General features: G+C 41.3%; 1 protein-coding gene across 1 annotated transcript in view; it reads right to left on the bottom strand.

Annotated features, from left to right (window-relative positions):
- Positions 1-11,094, bottom strand: part of tnfaip8l3 (tumor necrosis factor, alpha-induced protein 8-like 3) — a 28,047-nt gene extending 16,953 nt beyond the window's left edge. The window contains exon 1 of the mRNA XM_073464672.1: positions 10,825-11,094. Within this exon, the coding sequence (XP_073320773.1) occupies positions 10,825-10,870 (46 nt within the window). The 5' untranslated portion in view covers positions 10,871-11,094. The remainder of the gene's footprint in view (positions 1-10,824) is intronic.
- Between the last annotated feature and the right edge of the window lie 2,425 nt (positions 11,095-13,519).

The raw sequence follows: 13,519 nt of genomic DNA, 5'->3' as shown, positions 1-13,519 counted from the left end.
GCTGTGGCATCGTTTACAAAGACACACACACGTGCACGCAGACACACACACACAAATACTCGCGTGCACAATCGTCAGAGCCTTGCCAGCTTTCCCCATAACTTTGGCCTCCTGGTTTGTTTACTAGTTCACCCACTCTAGCTGAGTTTACGTAAAGCGAGGCGCTGGGAAGCTCTGAATCACAAGAAGTCTTGTCTGTCAGTGCCCTTATATAGAGCTGAAGCCCCGCCCCCCTGCCCCATGTACCCTCTTTACCACAGGCATCCAGAACTCAGAGGGTTTTCTCATCCATGCTGCTGTCATGAAAAACAGAAGCATTTCCCAGGTTCTCTGTCCATAATCTATGTTTCATGGGTATTTGCTGTCCTTTATGGTTCATTTCAAAGACCAAGTAATGATTTTGTTAGCATGACCGTTACGGCTAACGAGATGCTAAAGGGATCACAGTGTATTTGTAAAAAACAGTGCTAGAAGAAGTGTTTCAATCTTTAATTTTAGTTTTTAAAAGTAGAAATGTCCCTCTTTGAAATACTGTGTTACAAGGAAAAGATTAAGTATATGATATTTTGAACAGAGAGCGACATCACAATCCCTCTGTGTCTTTTAAGCTGAGCTTCTCTTTTTCTTTGATTAGGTTGACAGGATGGCTGTGTGCGTTTAAATGCATGTGCTCATGCATGTTAGTTCATGTGAGACCCTCTCTGTCCTCTCTGTGTCTGCTTTTAACATGTCTGTCAGAAATAATCTGCCAACACAGCAACCTGAAAACACATATCTCATGGCCATTCATGTACACTGGGCATGCTCAGGCAGTTGTAAACAGGAGGCAGATTGTTTACTCTCTATACATTTTTTTGAGCGCCACAACTCCTGTGAAATCACTTGTTTCGCTTTGATCATTTCATCCATTCAGCCCGATAATATTTGGAAAGTCTAGAGCTAAACAAGACATGTTATGCTCATTTTCAGGTTCATAATTGTGTTTTTGGTTACCACTAGAATAGGTTTACATGCTCAGAAATCCCATCACTTTTCTCCCTCTGTCTGAAACGCTCTGTTTTAGCTCCTTTCTCTTTAAGGCCCCTCCTCCTGAATACCCATTCTGCTCTGATTGGTCAATTCACACACGCCTGGCCCAGCACTGCTCACTGTGTCTCCTGTGTAGCTTCACTACTACCACGACTATAGGCGTAAATTATGCAAATGTGTGACATGGTGACATAGTGATGTTAAGAAATGACGGTATGAAAGGCAGGCTACTGATGAGGCGTTTCAGAAGCAGTGTTTTCTGTGGGAGAGAAGACCTCCAGTTGGTGCGGCTTTTTAAATTTCAAGATCTTTTACATGTACAAGAACATGGAAAAAGCATATTCAGTCTCCTTTAAATAATTTTATCTCGAGGTAAGTTACTGGATGCTATCCTGCTTAAAAGGAGCTCACGCTCTATGTGCCGCGCAATGCGGAAGATCCGAGTAATTCTATACCAGGAAGAGTCGAGCGTTTTTGGGTCAAAGGAATGAACAAATCTAGATTTACCTCATTAGATCCATGGTTCAGGTGCTTTTTGGCCTGGTAGTGAGTTTTTTTGTAAGTTATCAAATTAATTTAAATCAATTTTGTTAAGGAAATGAATGTTTTTTTAAAGGAGGTTAATAAAAGAAATACTGAAAGAGAGATGAGTTACATCCTGGGAGTGACTTCAATATGGCATGGATGACTCAAACACAACATTCCAGTGGCGAGCGTCATGTTTTATTTCTAAATGACAAATTGTACTAAGTCTACTTGCCAGTACAGTAGATGTTTCATCTTCTCCAGAGCACAGATGAGATAAATCCTCAATGAGAAAATAACAGTTAGTTCTGACTGTTCAGGTAGCAAAGGTCAGCCAGGACGGGGGGCAGGGCTTCAGCTGTCGATCCTGCCACAATTAAAAGGTTGCTGCTGCTTTGATTGGTAATAAAATTGGACAGACTTTGAGCTCTGGCCTTGAGGGCCTTCACTATGCATGACACGCTTTAGTGTAAAGCCAAAGTGCTGCTGCTCTCTTGGCTGCCAACCCACCACTAACTAATGACCAGGAAATAACTGTGGTTCACTCGCACACACACGGACTCACACACACTCACATCAACACACACAGGCACACATGTGTAGATCCGTTTCTTACTGTAAGTGACTACATTCCTTCTTTCAGCTTAACCCTCTCCACTACCAGCATGAACCCTAATCCTTCTGTGACTTAATTCCAATCCAAACCTTTAAGAATAACAGTGTGGATGTTTGGTTCCCAAACCCACAAATGTTAATTGCCACATTTGCTACTTCTGTCTGTTCTGCTGCTTTCTAGCTCCCCGTGGCAAATATTAAAAAAATACGCTAAAAGCAGCTTAATGTGACACACTGCTTCACTAACGGTTGTTATATATCAAGCTGAACATATAGTATATTCTACATATTCTACTTTTTCCCTCCACAACATGATATAATTATGTTATAATCAGCACAGTAAGTTAAGTTTTGTCACAGTTAGGCTGTGAAAAGCTTTGTGTGTAATTGCCTCCCACTCAGCCTCGTTTTCTATTGGCTTTTTGTTGCCATAATAGGCACGTGGGAGAGGAAAAGTCTCTTTAAAATGATATGATCTTCATGGTAAAGTTATAAGAAGGTAGGCAAAGCCGCAGTGGCCTCCATAATAAGCACATCAGACCGTAACGTCTAAGTTGAAACCAGAAACCGGACCTGAAACAGCAAAGGACTTTTTTCAACATGAATTTAAATGAACTACAAGGAACTTTTAACTGGTTATGTCTCAATTTGATACTGATGCGTCCATATGACCCACATAAGCAAATGAGACCATCAGAGAGAAGATTGGCTACTTTCCTGGGTGAACCTTTCCTTCTTAAAGGAAAAGTTCACCCAAAAATGAATATTCTGTCATTTTTCTCCTCACCCCCATGCAGATGGCAATACGGATGAAGTTTTGTCTTTCACAAAAACAAATAAAAAGCTGGGGACCTTTAAATCTAAAAAAAAAAACAACAACAGAAAAACATGTAATAAAATGGCTCCACGTAGCTTGTTCGGCGTAATCCAAGTCCCAGGAAGCCCGGCGATCTCAAAATCTTCATCTCGGTCGAAATCTTCACTGTAGCTGCTAAGCTACAAGCGTTAGCGTGCAACCCATCTGAAGTGGATGCGCAAGCTCAACCACCCATTGGGGATGTAAATAAAGTCTTTTTAAATAAATTTTTGATCTCAGAGCTTCCAGAGACTTATGCAGCATGAGCTGTATGGAGACATTTTATGTTGTTTCTGGTCCCCATCTACTCTAATGACTGAATTTTCATTTTTGGGTGAACTTATTCTTTAATACCTGTCAGTGGGCCATATTCTGCCTTAAAGCTGCTGTTTGGTCAGTAACCCATGTCCCTCTTCTGATATCCATGCCCACTTTATCCAATCAGAACAGAGAAGTCGATGAAGAGGCGGTCCTGTCTGCTTGTAGAGATCTTTCTGTTTGCAGCTCTCTCTGACGATAACCGCTCTGCGTTCATGTGATGTGAAGAGGAAGGAGGGGATTGCTAACTGCAAAAATGACGACAATGCTTACTGCAGCTTTTACCACGTCAGAAAAGTCATAAAACATTTTTTATGTTGAGGCTGACTTGAGGAGTCTCACAGCCTGAGGAAAGAAGCAGGTCTCAAGTCTGGTGGTGAGGTACTAAAACAAAGTTAACTTTTTTTCACCACCGTCATCTTTTGTCCACAGCGGCTGCCAGAATCAACAAAGAATGAAACTGGCTTGCAGGAGCTTTAAATCAACGTACGTGTTGAAATAAAACATCATACTTAAGTGCCTGGATCACACCAGATGTACAGGATTCACAGATACCTGTACAGGCTCAATGCTCCTCTGACGCCAGCCCAGCCTTCCCATAACACACACACCCCCCTCCTGCCTCAAACAGCTCGCCTCTCACACCAGGCGCCACTAGTGACTGTTTGCTTTGCTCCAACTGGCCCTGCAGGGAAACCACAGCCCTCTCCTCCTCCTGAGAGTGTGTCTGTGAGGCCTTGTCAAAATGCCTCTGTGGTCTAATTCCATGTTTCAGTAATGGCTCAGCCGTGGGGGAAACAATTCTCTCTCCAAATGTCCCACAAACACCATGAGATGCCACAGTATTATTGTGTCAACGCATGCATGTGCCTACGAGGGAGAAAGCACATACACAGACACACACACACACACATACCGGTCAGAGACCTGGGAGTTTTCAGATTTGTCTTTTGCTGCAGCCAGAGGAAAATCCACTTTCTCCTGAGTCGTCTTTTCCACTTACAGCTTCACTCCTGTTTCTTTTTTTTTCTCAGTTCATGTTACAATTTTCCAGAACCAGCTCCTGGTGTCTAGAGTGTGTGTGTGTGTGTGTGTGTGTGTGTATGTGTGTAGTGAGCACTCTCCATCTGTGGGCCAGATTAAAGGCGGAGAGGAAAAAAAAAAAAAAATCCAGGATGCATGTGTTGAGAAGAGGAAGAAGAGCGCGGGCATATTTTAGTATGGGAGTGTTGCAGTGTATGCAGGGCTGGCCCACTCTGCCTGTCTCTCATGTGAAAAGCATGTGGTCAGTCTGCCAACATGGCAATCATAAGGCAGAAGCTCTCCTCTGATTGCTGGGTGCTCCTGGCTCGTTCTAATGCAGCGCCGATTTATTTTTCTGAAATCTTTCAAGTGTTTGTGGAAGTGTGGATTAGCGGCAATTAGCGAGGGGCAAAAGAGCTGAAGAGTCGTCTGAATGTGAGTGTGTGAAGATCACCTGGCCGAGGATTAAAATTTCAGTTGTGTCATCAAACAACATCTGCAGCTTTTTTGTTTGTAATGGAAGCACAGCAGCAGCCCTCATGCCCTTATGGATCCCACAGCTGTTATTACAACAGCCCAACAGCTTCTCTTTTCAACAAGTCTGCTTTCCATAGAAAATTTGAAGTAAACACAAACGGCTGGAAATAGCTCCACAGATGGCAGATTGGGTTATGGTGTAAAAGAGAGTCGCATCACCGTGATGATGAATCAGCCAAAAGTAGACCGTGGGCTGATTATTCACCAACACAGTGTCACACTAATGTAACAACCAGAAGAGAATTCAAACCAGAATGCAGAAGTATCTGAAAATCATCATGAAGTATCATTGTTCAATGAAAGTCATGCTTCTTCCGGTGGACCCCATGGGACCTTATTTTGGAAAAACTTTGTATGGTACTGAAGGGAGAGAGACAAATGCCTTTTTGATCCCGTTTGAATTGTGTCATGAATCACACGTGATGTTTGTCAATTTGAAAGAGAATTTTCAAAAAAGTCGAAAAAGCTGCGACTGGTCATAAAACTGATGAAATAAAAGGCTGTGAAAATACGTAATTATAAAGACTACACAGCCAACAGTCGTGTTAGTGACGTCCTGTTAAACGGTCACCAAAACCTGTAACTCAAACATTGTAGAGCTGCTCCTGTATATTAGCTTGATTCCTGATTGATTTTCAACTTTGTTAATACTTTTCCTGTGCTGAGTTGGCGGCCATGTTGGTGTCAGTGACATATATTGATGGAGACTATGCAGTTCAGATGATATTTTACTTTATTGACTTGAAAAATCGTCTGAAATGAAACACTGAGCAGCTCATGAAGCATGAAGCAAAAAAAGTTCAACTTCCTGAGTGTAAAATCACTCAGATCTTTCACATTGTGGGGCCAATGTACAAAATTTACACCTCACAATCCAGGTCTTGCACTTAAATTACAGTATGCGGTGCTGACACTAAAATATGATCCTCGCCTCTGATGTGTCTGAAGTGAAGTGAAGCTTTTCTGCTGTCAACTTTTTAGCTGCAGTATAAATTATTCAGTGCAACAACACATCACGTGTGTTTGTTTTTTGTTATCTCACCTCAGAAGTGAAGAAGAACAACAAAAGAACAGTTTCAGGGGAGATGTGTGAATTATAATTAACGTTTTTATGAGTGTTCATCATGTGAGAGTCAGGCTTTGGACTGTGGCGTGAAACAGAGAATCACTGGAGAGAGAAATAATGTTTTTCTATATTTGCTCCACTGTGCTGTACATTTTGTTGTGTCAGAGCACAAAGACCAGCCTCAGTGCACAGAGCTCAGCTGTAACTACTCTGAGAGAAATACCCTTTAGACCTTACACACAACACACACACACAAAGGTTCACATATTTTCCCATCATCATCCAGCCATCCAGTCATGCAATGAGCATGCACTGACCATACCAAGACCCACAAACTGATTTACCCAGCTGCCCTGTCCTTCCTTCCTGTGGTGGGGTGGAGACGACTGCACCTCATTATGAGTCAAAGCGAGGCTGACTGTCAACACACCTGTTCAGCTGGAGGGTTGTTTGAGTCACACAATAGCCTCACAATAGAGACTGAACCAATCCTTTTTCCAATTTTTACCCCTACCAATCGTTTTTGAGTGCCTCCTTGGCCCTCAGAATGGAATTACAAGGGGTAGTGGTTGAAATCTCCCCCTCAAGACCCTCATACATCATCAGTAGTCATCTATGGTGTTTATGTAAACAGACCCGACCGGGTGTTTCCAATATGTCGTCTTCAGCTGTGGTGATTTCTCCTGTTACTGTTACTGTGGCACTCCTGGAATGGAGTTAGAAAAGCATGGGTGCTCGCAATTTGTTCACAACTTCACACTATCAATCAAGTCATCAAATGGCCACTAACATTAGCAGCCCACTCCTACACTGTGAAAGAAGTAGCTGGATACATTTTTTTTAAAATGACTCATTTCACTGTCAGAATTCAAGCCACTCAGAAAGTTTTATTCCTATTCAAGTTAGAGGAAGGCTAATCTAGAAATTAGCCACTCAGCTAGACCGTGCATGCCAGAGAGTGTATATATATATATATATATATATATATATATAGATAAATATATATTAACTCCCTATTATCGGCATTGCCCCCTGAAAATACAGTATTGTTCAGGCCCTCATCAGAGCTCATTGAGGTTACCGGCACACTATATAATGCTTCGGTGAACATTTATTACCTCCATATGTGACGTTTCGGAGGTAATAAACGTTCATGGGAGCATTATCTAATGTGCTGACTCTGTTGTTGTATTTTTGACTCTTGTTTCTGTCCAGGACTTGGTGTTGAATTGTTTTTGGATGTGCGTACTGCTACAAACTTTTTTTGACAATAAAAATGGCCTCTGTTATCTACCCTGCACTTGTTCCAAGCATGACAACAAAATTAAATATGCACAAAACATTCAGCCAAAGCAATTATCAACAAAGTTATCAATCTATCTATTCTATATTCCTGTAGTAAGTCATCTATTCACAATATTCTCGTGATTTGAACCGCTCAAAAGCCAACCGTAATGCTTTTTCTTGACTTTCAATGTTGAAAACACAACTTGAAGGCAGCATAGCCTGCGGCTGAAAGGACCAAGGTCAGGCATGATCTCTGGCTTTTTTCAGAGGGCATTGTGGGAAAAATATTTTTTAAAAAAGGTCTAGATGGATCACTCTTTAATTTAAGGGAGCATGGAGCTCTAAGATGTCAGCCTCACTCTCTAACAACAACCACTGACAGCTCAAGGGCAGAGGAGTCACCTGAAACAGAATATCTCAATATTTACACTGCTTATGTTCAGTGCCGGAGTACTAATTAAAAGCATAGATCAATCACATCCACAATACCCCTCATCCACAGTATTAAGGGTCATGTTTGTGTACAGGCTGTTTTCAAAATACTTTTTCTCAGGTTTCGTTGGGCCAGTTGACCTTATAAAGTGAGCAATACCAGTTTTTCTTCACTGACGGCAGACTGAAGAGGAGAATCAGCAGCAGAGCCACGGAGCATGATGAGTTCTCTCGACCGAGAAAAATGTCATTCTGCTTCTGCTCTCATGTCACCTGTTCTTTTTAACACATGATCCTCCAAGAGCTACTTCCTCTACCGTTACAAAGACACTGCCGGAAGCTTTAGCAGATTAGAGCATGAACAATGTTTCCGTGATTTACCTCTGGCCCTGTCCCTGGATATCAGTGTACTTCAGGTGAACAGGCTGAGAGACCTGGTTGATGTTTTGACCTTGAACCGTCAGCCTGAATCAGCAGGTGATACAGACATGTCATCATTTCATCTTTCATCTCGTAATATGACACAAGTGCTGTCTTTTCCTGGTTTCAAAGGCTGCATTGCAGTAGAGTGATGTCATTTTCTGAACTTGCCAGACTGTTGTACTTGTTGTAATACTTTTACCTGTTTTCACTGTCATTAAATCCACATAACTGATGATTATTGATATATAAAATCTCATTGTGTTAATGAATATTTTCCCTACAATATTGTCGCAATATCAGCATTGAGTTATTTGTTCAGAAATACTTCAACATTTGACTTCGTCCATCTCACCCATAACACTTATGGAGCACTTCAGAATTGCAAAAACTGCACAATAAAGCATTTATTTCCGGAAAACTATTGGCTAAAGTGGATATAAAATTACTAAATCTGTAGAAAATTTCAAAAAAAGACATAATGGAATTATGTTGGTGAAATCAAGCATTTTTGAAGCGCTATAAAGGAGATTTCAACATATCGAGTTTGGTTAGGTTTAGGAAAACATCACGGTTCGGCTTCCAATCACTACGTACCTGCTTTGCTTCGTGCTGGTGACTTAAATTATGTAGTGTGCATGACTTAACTTAACTCCATTAGTAAGTTAAAATGACTTAGCATTGACTTTTGCTCAGCCCAGTTGTCAGGATATAATGTTAGCAGTTAATGTTTCTGCAAACCACAGATGCGTCCAAGGTCGACATTCATACCAAACGTGGCACATCATGTTAACATTATATGTTTATAAGCACCTGCGGGGTTAAGTGGTGACAATACCAGATATTTTTAAGGAAACCGGGGGATTTTCCTAGCCGTTTTTGTAGTGGCCAAAATCGACTATTTTTCATCGGACGTCAGACCATCTCCATCTGTAATCATGGTGACTAAAAACAGGTGTAACCCATGATGTTTTCCTAACCCTAACCAAGTGGTTTTTGTGCCTTAACCTAGCCGGAGTGTAAGCAGGGTTGTGACGAGAGAGTAACAGAAAATTCAACCTAAACAAACATACAGTTGCAACGTAAAGAAACATCCGGTTTTAAGTTCTGTGGTTCTGTGGTTTTGCCGAAACGTACTTAGCCAACATTTATTCTGGTGATTGGGTTGTTTTTGCTTTCACAAGGGACACAAACAACAGTCTTCTGGGTGAAAGTCCTGTGCTTGTTTCACCCATCCATCCATCTCCAAGCTCTTCTCTATGTGGACCTTGACATGCTTCGCCTGACTTCTTCTTTTGCTGCCATAATAAAACCAACGACCACTAGAAGCTGCCTTAACAGTCACAGCTGGATATAGCCTGAATATATACTGCAATATTATTTATAAGCCATATCGCCGAGCCCTACCTGCTGATGATGTGGGTAAAACTTGTCATATTTCTCATATGAAGGTCCCTTTAGAATGCACCAAAAAGACAGACAGACAATGGTCCAGATGGACAGACAGATGGGTAGAGTTCAACACAGCATTATTAACACACGAAGCTCTTCGGCGTCAAATAAACTGGCAAACATCCACACCATCATCAACATTAATACATGAATACTAACTGGGGCAGCAACATGCCCTGATAAATCATGTGAATCATATATCTGATCTATAGCAGGTCTGCAGATAGCACCCAGGGACAGTTAATACACGTGACTAATGGAGGATCATTTTAGTATTTTTAGTCCTCTGATTAAGGATAAAGTCATTTAAAGCTACACATAAAAAGTTTCAGCTCCTGATGACATACAGAGCCTGTATTTGACATCAGTATGCTGTGCTGTTATGAAAACCTCCCGGAGACTCATTTGATTCATGATCTTTGAACTCCTTGAAGCTTATCTTCCAGAAGGCTGTTTCATCTCCTGGCTTGAATTTTTGCAGATCACAGTTCAGTAAATCGCCCACACGCGCAGAAGGCTGGAAAATATCCACCAAGAGGCACTAAAAAGTAAACTTTAAGGAGTGTTTGTGTGTGTGTATCTGCGTGTTTCCAACTGTTAACTTTCATCTTAGCAATAAAACTTTGCAGTCCTGTTCTCTTACACCATAAAACGGACAGTATTACAACCGAACGCACCCTCCAATAAACTGTGAATCTGAATATTTTGTGAGATTGTGAGATGCACCACAGAGAAGAAGACTGAAGCATTCAGGGAGGCTCTCATCTCTCTCTGTCTCTCTATAGCTGGATGTGTTGATGAACAAACTGGCTGCACGTGTCGGAGCTTGCCTGTTCCTGGTGGCGACTGAGCCGGTTTTCATCCGTACACTCAGCGAGGCTCCGCCAGTCACCAGAGTCACAGTGTGCATGCATCAGAGCTCAGAGCAGCTTGACTTTGATACACGTCAGAAATGAGCCGCAGATGCTGCGTGAACTGACTCTTAAAGTTGAAAATCATGTGAGTCTTGAGTTTGGGGGCATTAAAGAAGTATTGAAGAAGAAGTCTGCATTTTGAGAGGAGTTGATGAGGACACATAATGTGAGAGAATGTGTCTGTGTTGAGGGTCCAGTGCCTGATGAAAGTGCTGGAAAACAGGCAGCAAGACCTCACAGATCCTCTAGATAAAGTAATACTATCTAGAATGTATTTGCTCAGTCTGGTCTGGTTACAACAACATGTCAGAAGCCGATGTTGTTTTTCCATGAATGGTCTTGGAGCTTACCTGGAGAGAGGTCTCCGTCACTCTGCTCTCCGGAGTCTGAATCCATCTTCCCCTGCAGGAGGACACTCGGAGGCTGCAGAAGCTCTCTGATTCCTCTTTCTTCTTCTTCCCTCTCCTCTCCAAGGAGTCTTCTGATATCTTCACCCAGATAAATGAATGAAAAAAATGAAAAAAAAGCTATTTCTTATATGTTTTTTTTCCTCCTGCTGAGCTAAACTTCCCCTCCCAGCCTGGATCACTGCAGCTGTGAGAGGAACGCTTCTAGGCTGATTTGCTGAGCTGTCCTCCTTTTTTTGCTCTCCTCTCTCTTCTCCTGACTCTCTCAGTTTCCCTCTTGCCTTCTCCCTCTCGTCTACTTTCTCTGATGCTCCCTCCCCTCGCTCACTCTTGGTTCGTCCCCCTCTCGGTTTCTCCCTCCCTTGTCCCTGCCACTCGGTCCCTCCTCCTCCTCCTCCTCCTCCTCCTCCTCTCATTTGGTGCTGTCACACTCAGCCTCTTCACGCTCTCTTCGCTCAAACTCTTTCTCTACCTCTTTCTGTATGCTGTAAGTGCAGTCTCTTCCTCTCTCTCTCTTCCTCTCTCCCTCCCTCCCTCTGTCTCTGGGTAAGAGTGCTGCCTGTGTTTCAGCACAGACTCATTCATTGCAACTTGAAATTCATCTCCAGCAGTAAAAATCCCATGACCCCTTGTTACTGGCTGTTAAAAAATCAGTCACTTACTATCTGCGGTCACATGAAGTCAGGCCAGGTTACTGTTTTACTATCTTTAGTAATCATTGAATGGAGCTGACATGTTTCAGGTCATTTAAATGTGAAAGAGAGGAAATGAAAGGATGATTCAAATCCATCGATCATGGATCACTTCCATCCAAAGCCTATTTTATATTTAGAGTCTTTCCTACAGGAATTTCCACTCAGTGAGCACTTTATTAGGCACACCTGTAATGCAAGTACAACAGTTCAGTGCTACATTCTCCCTTTACAAAGATAATAATGTTCTTTTACACACATTAACATACACTATATCACTGTGTTGGTCTTGTTCCCAGAACATCATCATAAATGTTGCTCCAGGACCATTGCAACTTACAAAACAGCGACAAAGTCCATTTCTAGAGCAAGCTGTTGTTGCTGAAGGGGTTAAATACAGGATCCTCTGCAAGGAGGTGTGGTCTGGAGTTTGTATCCCATTTGGAACATATTGTTGTACTGTTCACTTGTCATTTTTACAGCAAGTTCACCTATTATTTCCTGCTTTTTTCAATTTTTGGTCACTGTTTGGTTAGGTTTAGGCAACACAAATACTTGGTTAGGTTGAGGCAACAAAGAACTTAATCAGGTTGAGGCAATAAAATACTTCGTTAGGTTGAGGCAATAAAATACTTGGTTAGGTTGAGGCAATAAAATACTTGGTTAGGTTGAGGCAACAACAATACATGGTTAAGTTTAGGCAGCAAAGTTCCTTTGTTGACTGAACCAAACCAAACATGGTTAAGTTCAGTCAACAAAGAACTTGGTTAGGTTGAGGCAACAAAGAACTTAATCAGGTTGAGGCAATAAAATACTTGGTCAGGTTGAGGCAATAAAATACTTGGTAAGGTTGAGGCAATAAAATACTTGGTAAGGTTGAGGCAATAAAATACTTGGTAAGGTTGAGGCAATAAAATACTTGGTAAGGTTGAAGCAATAAAATATTTGGTTAGGTTGAGGCAATAAAATACTTGGTAAGGTTGAGGCAATAAAATATTTGGTTAGGTTGAGGCAATAAAATACTTGGTAAGGTTGAGGCAATAAAATATTTGGTTAGGTTGAGGCAATAAAATACTTGGTAAGGTTGAGGCAATAAAATACTTGGTCAGGTTGAGGCAATAAAATACTTGGTAAGGTTGAGGCAATAAAATATTTAGTTAGGTTGAGGCAATAAAATACTTGGTAAGGTTGAGGCAACAAAATACTTGGTAAGGTTGAGGCAATAAAATATTTGGTTAGGTTGAGGCAATAAAATACTTGGTCAGGTTGAGGCAATAAAATACTTGGTAAGGTTGAGGCAATAAAATACTTGGTTAGGTTGAGGCAATAAAATACTTGGTTAGGTTGAGGCAATAAAATACTTGGTTAGGTTGAGGCATGGTTTGGGCTAAAATAGACCCTTTCACAATGTTAACGTGTTACAAAAGATGGCGTCTCTAATGTGTGCATTTTTCTGGTCTTTTCCCAAGTTGCAAAGCTATGATATTACAAAAATGTGACTGGTTAGTTGCAATGATGAACCTGGTGACAACACTGATAATGATTTTCCAGGAACATCAATATGGTGATATTGTGCTGTTTTACACCATTTACGAATGTGATGGGAAAAGATATCAGAAATACATTTCAATATCATGCAGTCCAGTAAAACACCACTACTAACTATGACCGCAGTATACATATATGAGTTAACACCTCTATGAAATTTTGACAAAAACAAATGGCCATTTTAAGCTTTGTGAAGGTATTGCATTGGACTGTATGGGTGTACCTAAAAAAGTTGCTCAGAAGTGTATTTGTTCCCTTTGTTGCAGAGACTTACTTGTGTTTTAAAAATGTTCAGGGATGCTCCAGCCGTCAAACAGAAGCCTTTTCAAAGCAAAAAATAATATCAAAGCATTATTTTCAGAGTGTCCATATTTTCCCTCTGGCTTTGATTGTCTGAT

The sequence above is a fragment of the Pagrus major genome, chromosome 4 (assembly GCF_040436345.1).
Source record: "Pagrus major chromosome 4, Pma_NU_1.0".
NCBI classification, from domain to species: domain Eukaryota; kingdom Metazoa; phylum Chordata; class Actinopteri; order Spariformes; family Sparidae; genus Pagrus; species Pagrus major.
The sequence above is the reverse complement of the archived record's forward strand: the minus strand, read 5'-3'. Positions and strand labels throughout refer to the sequence as shown.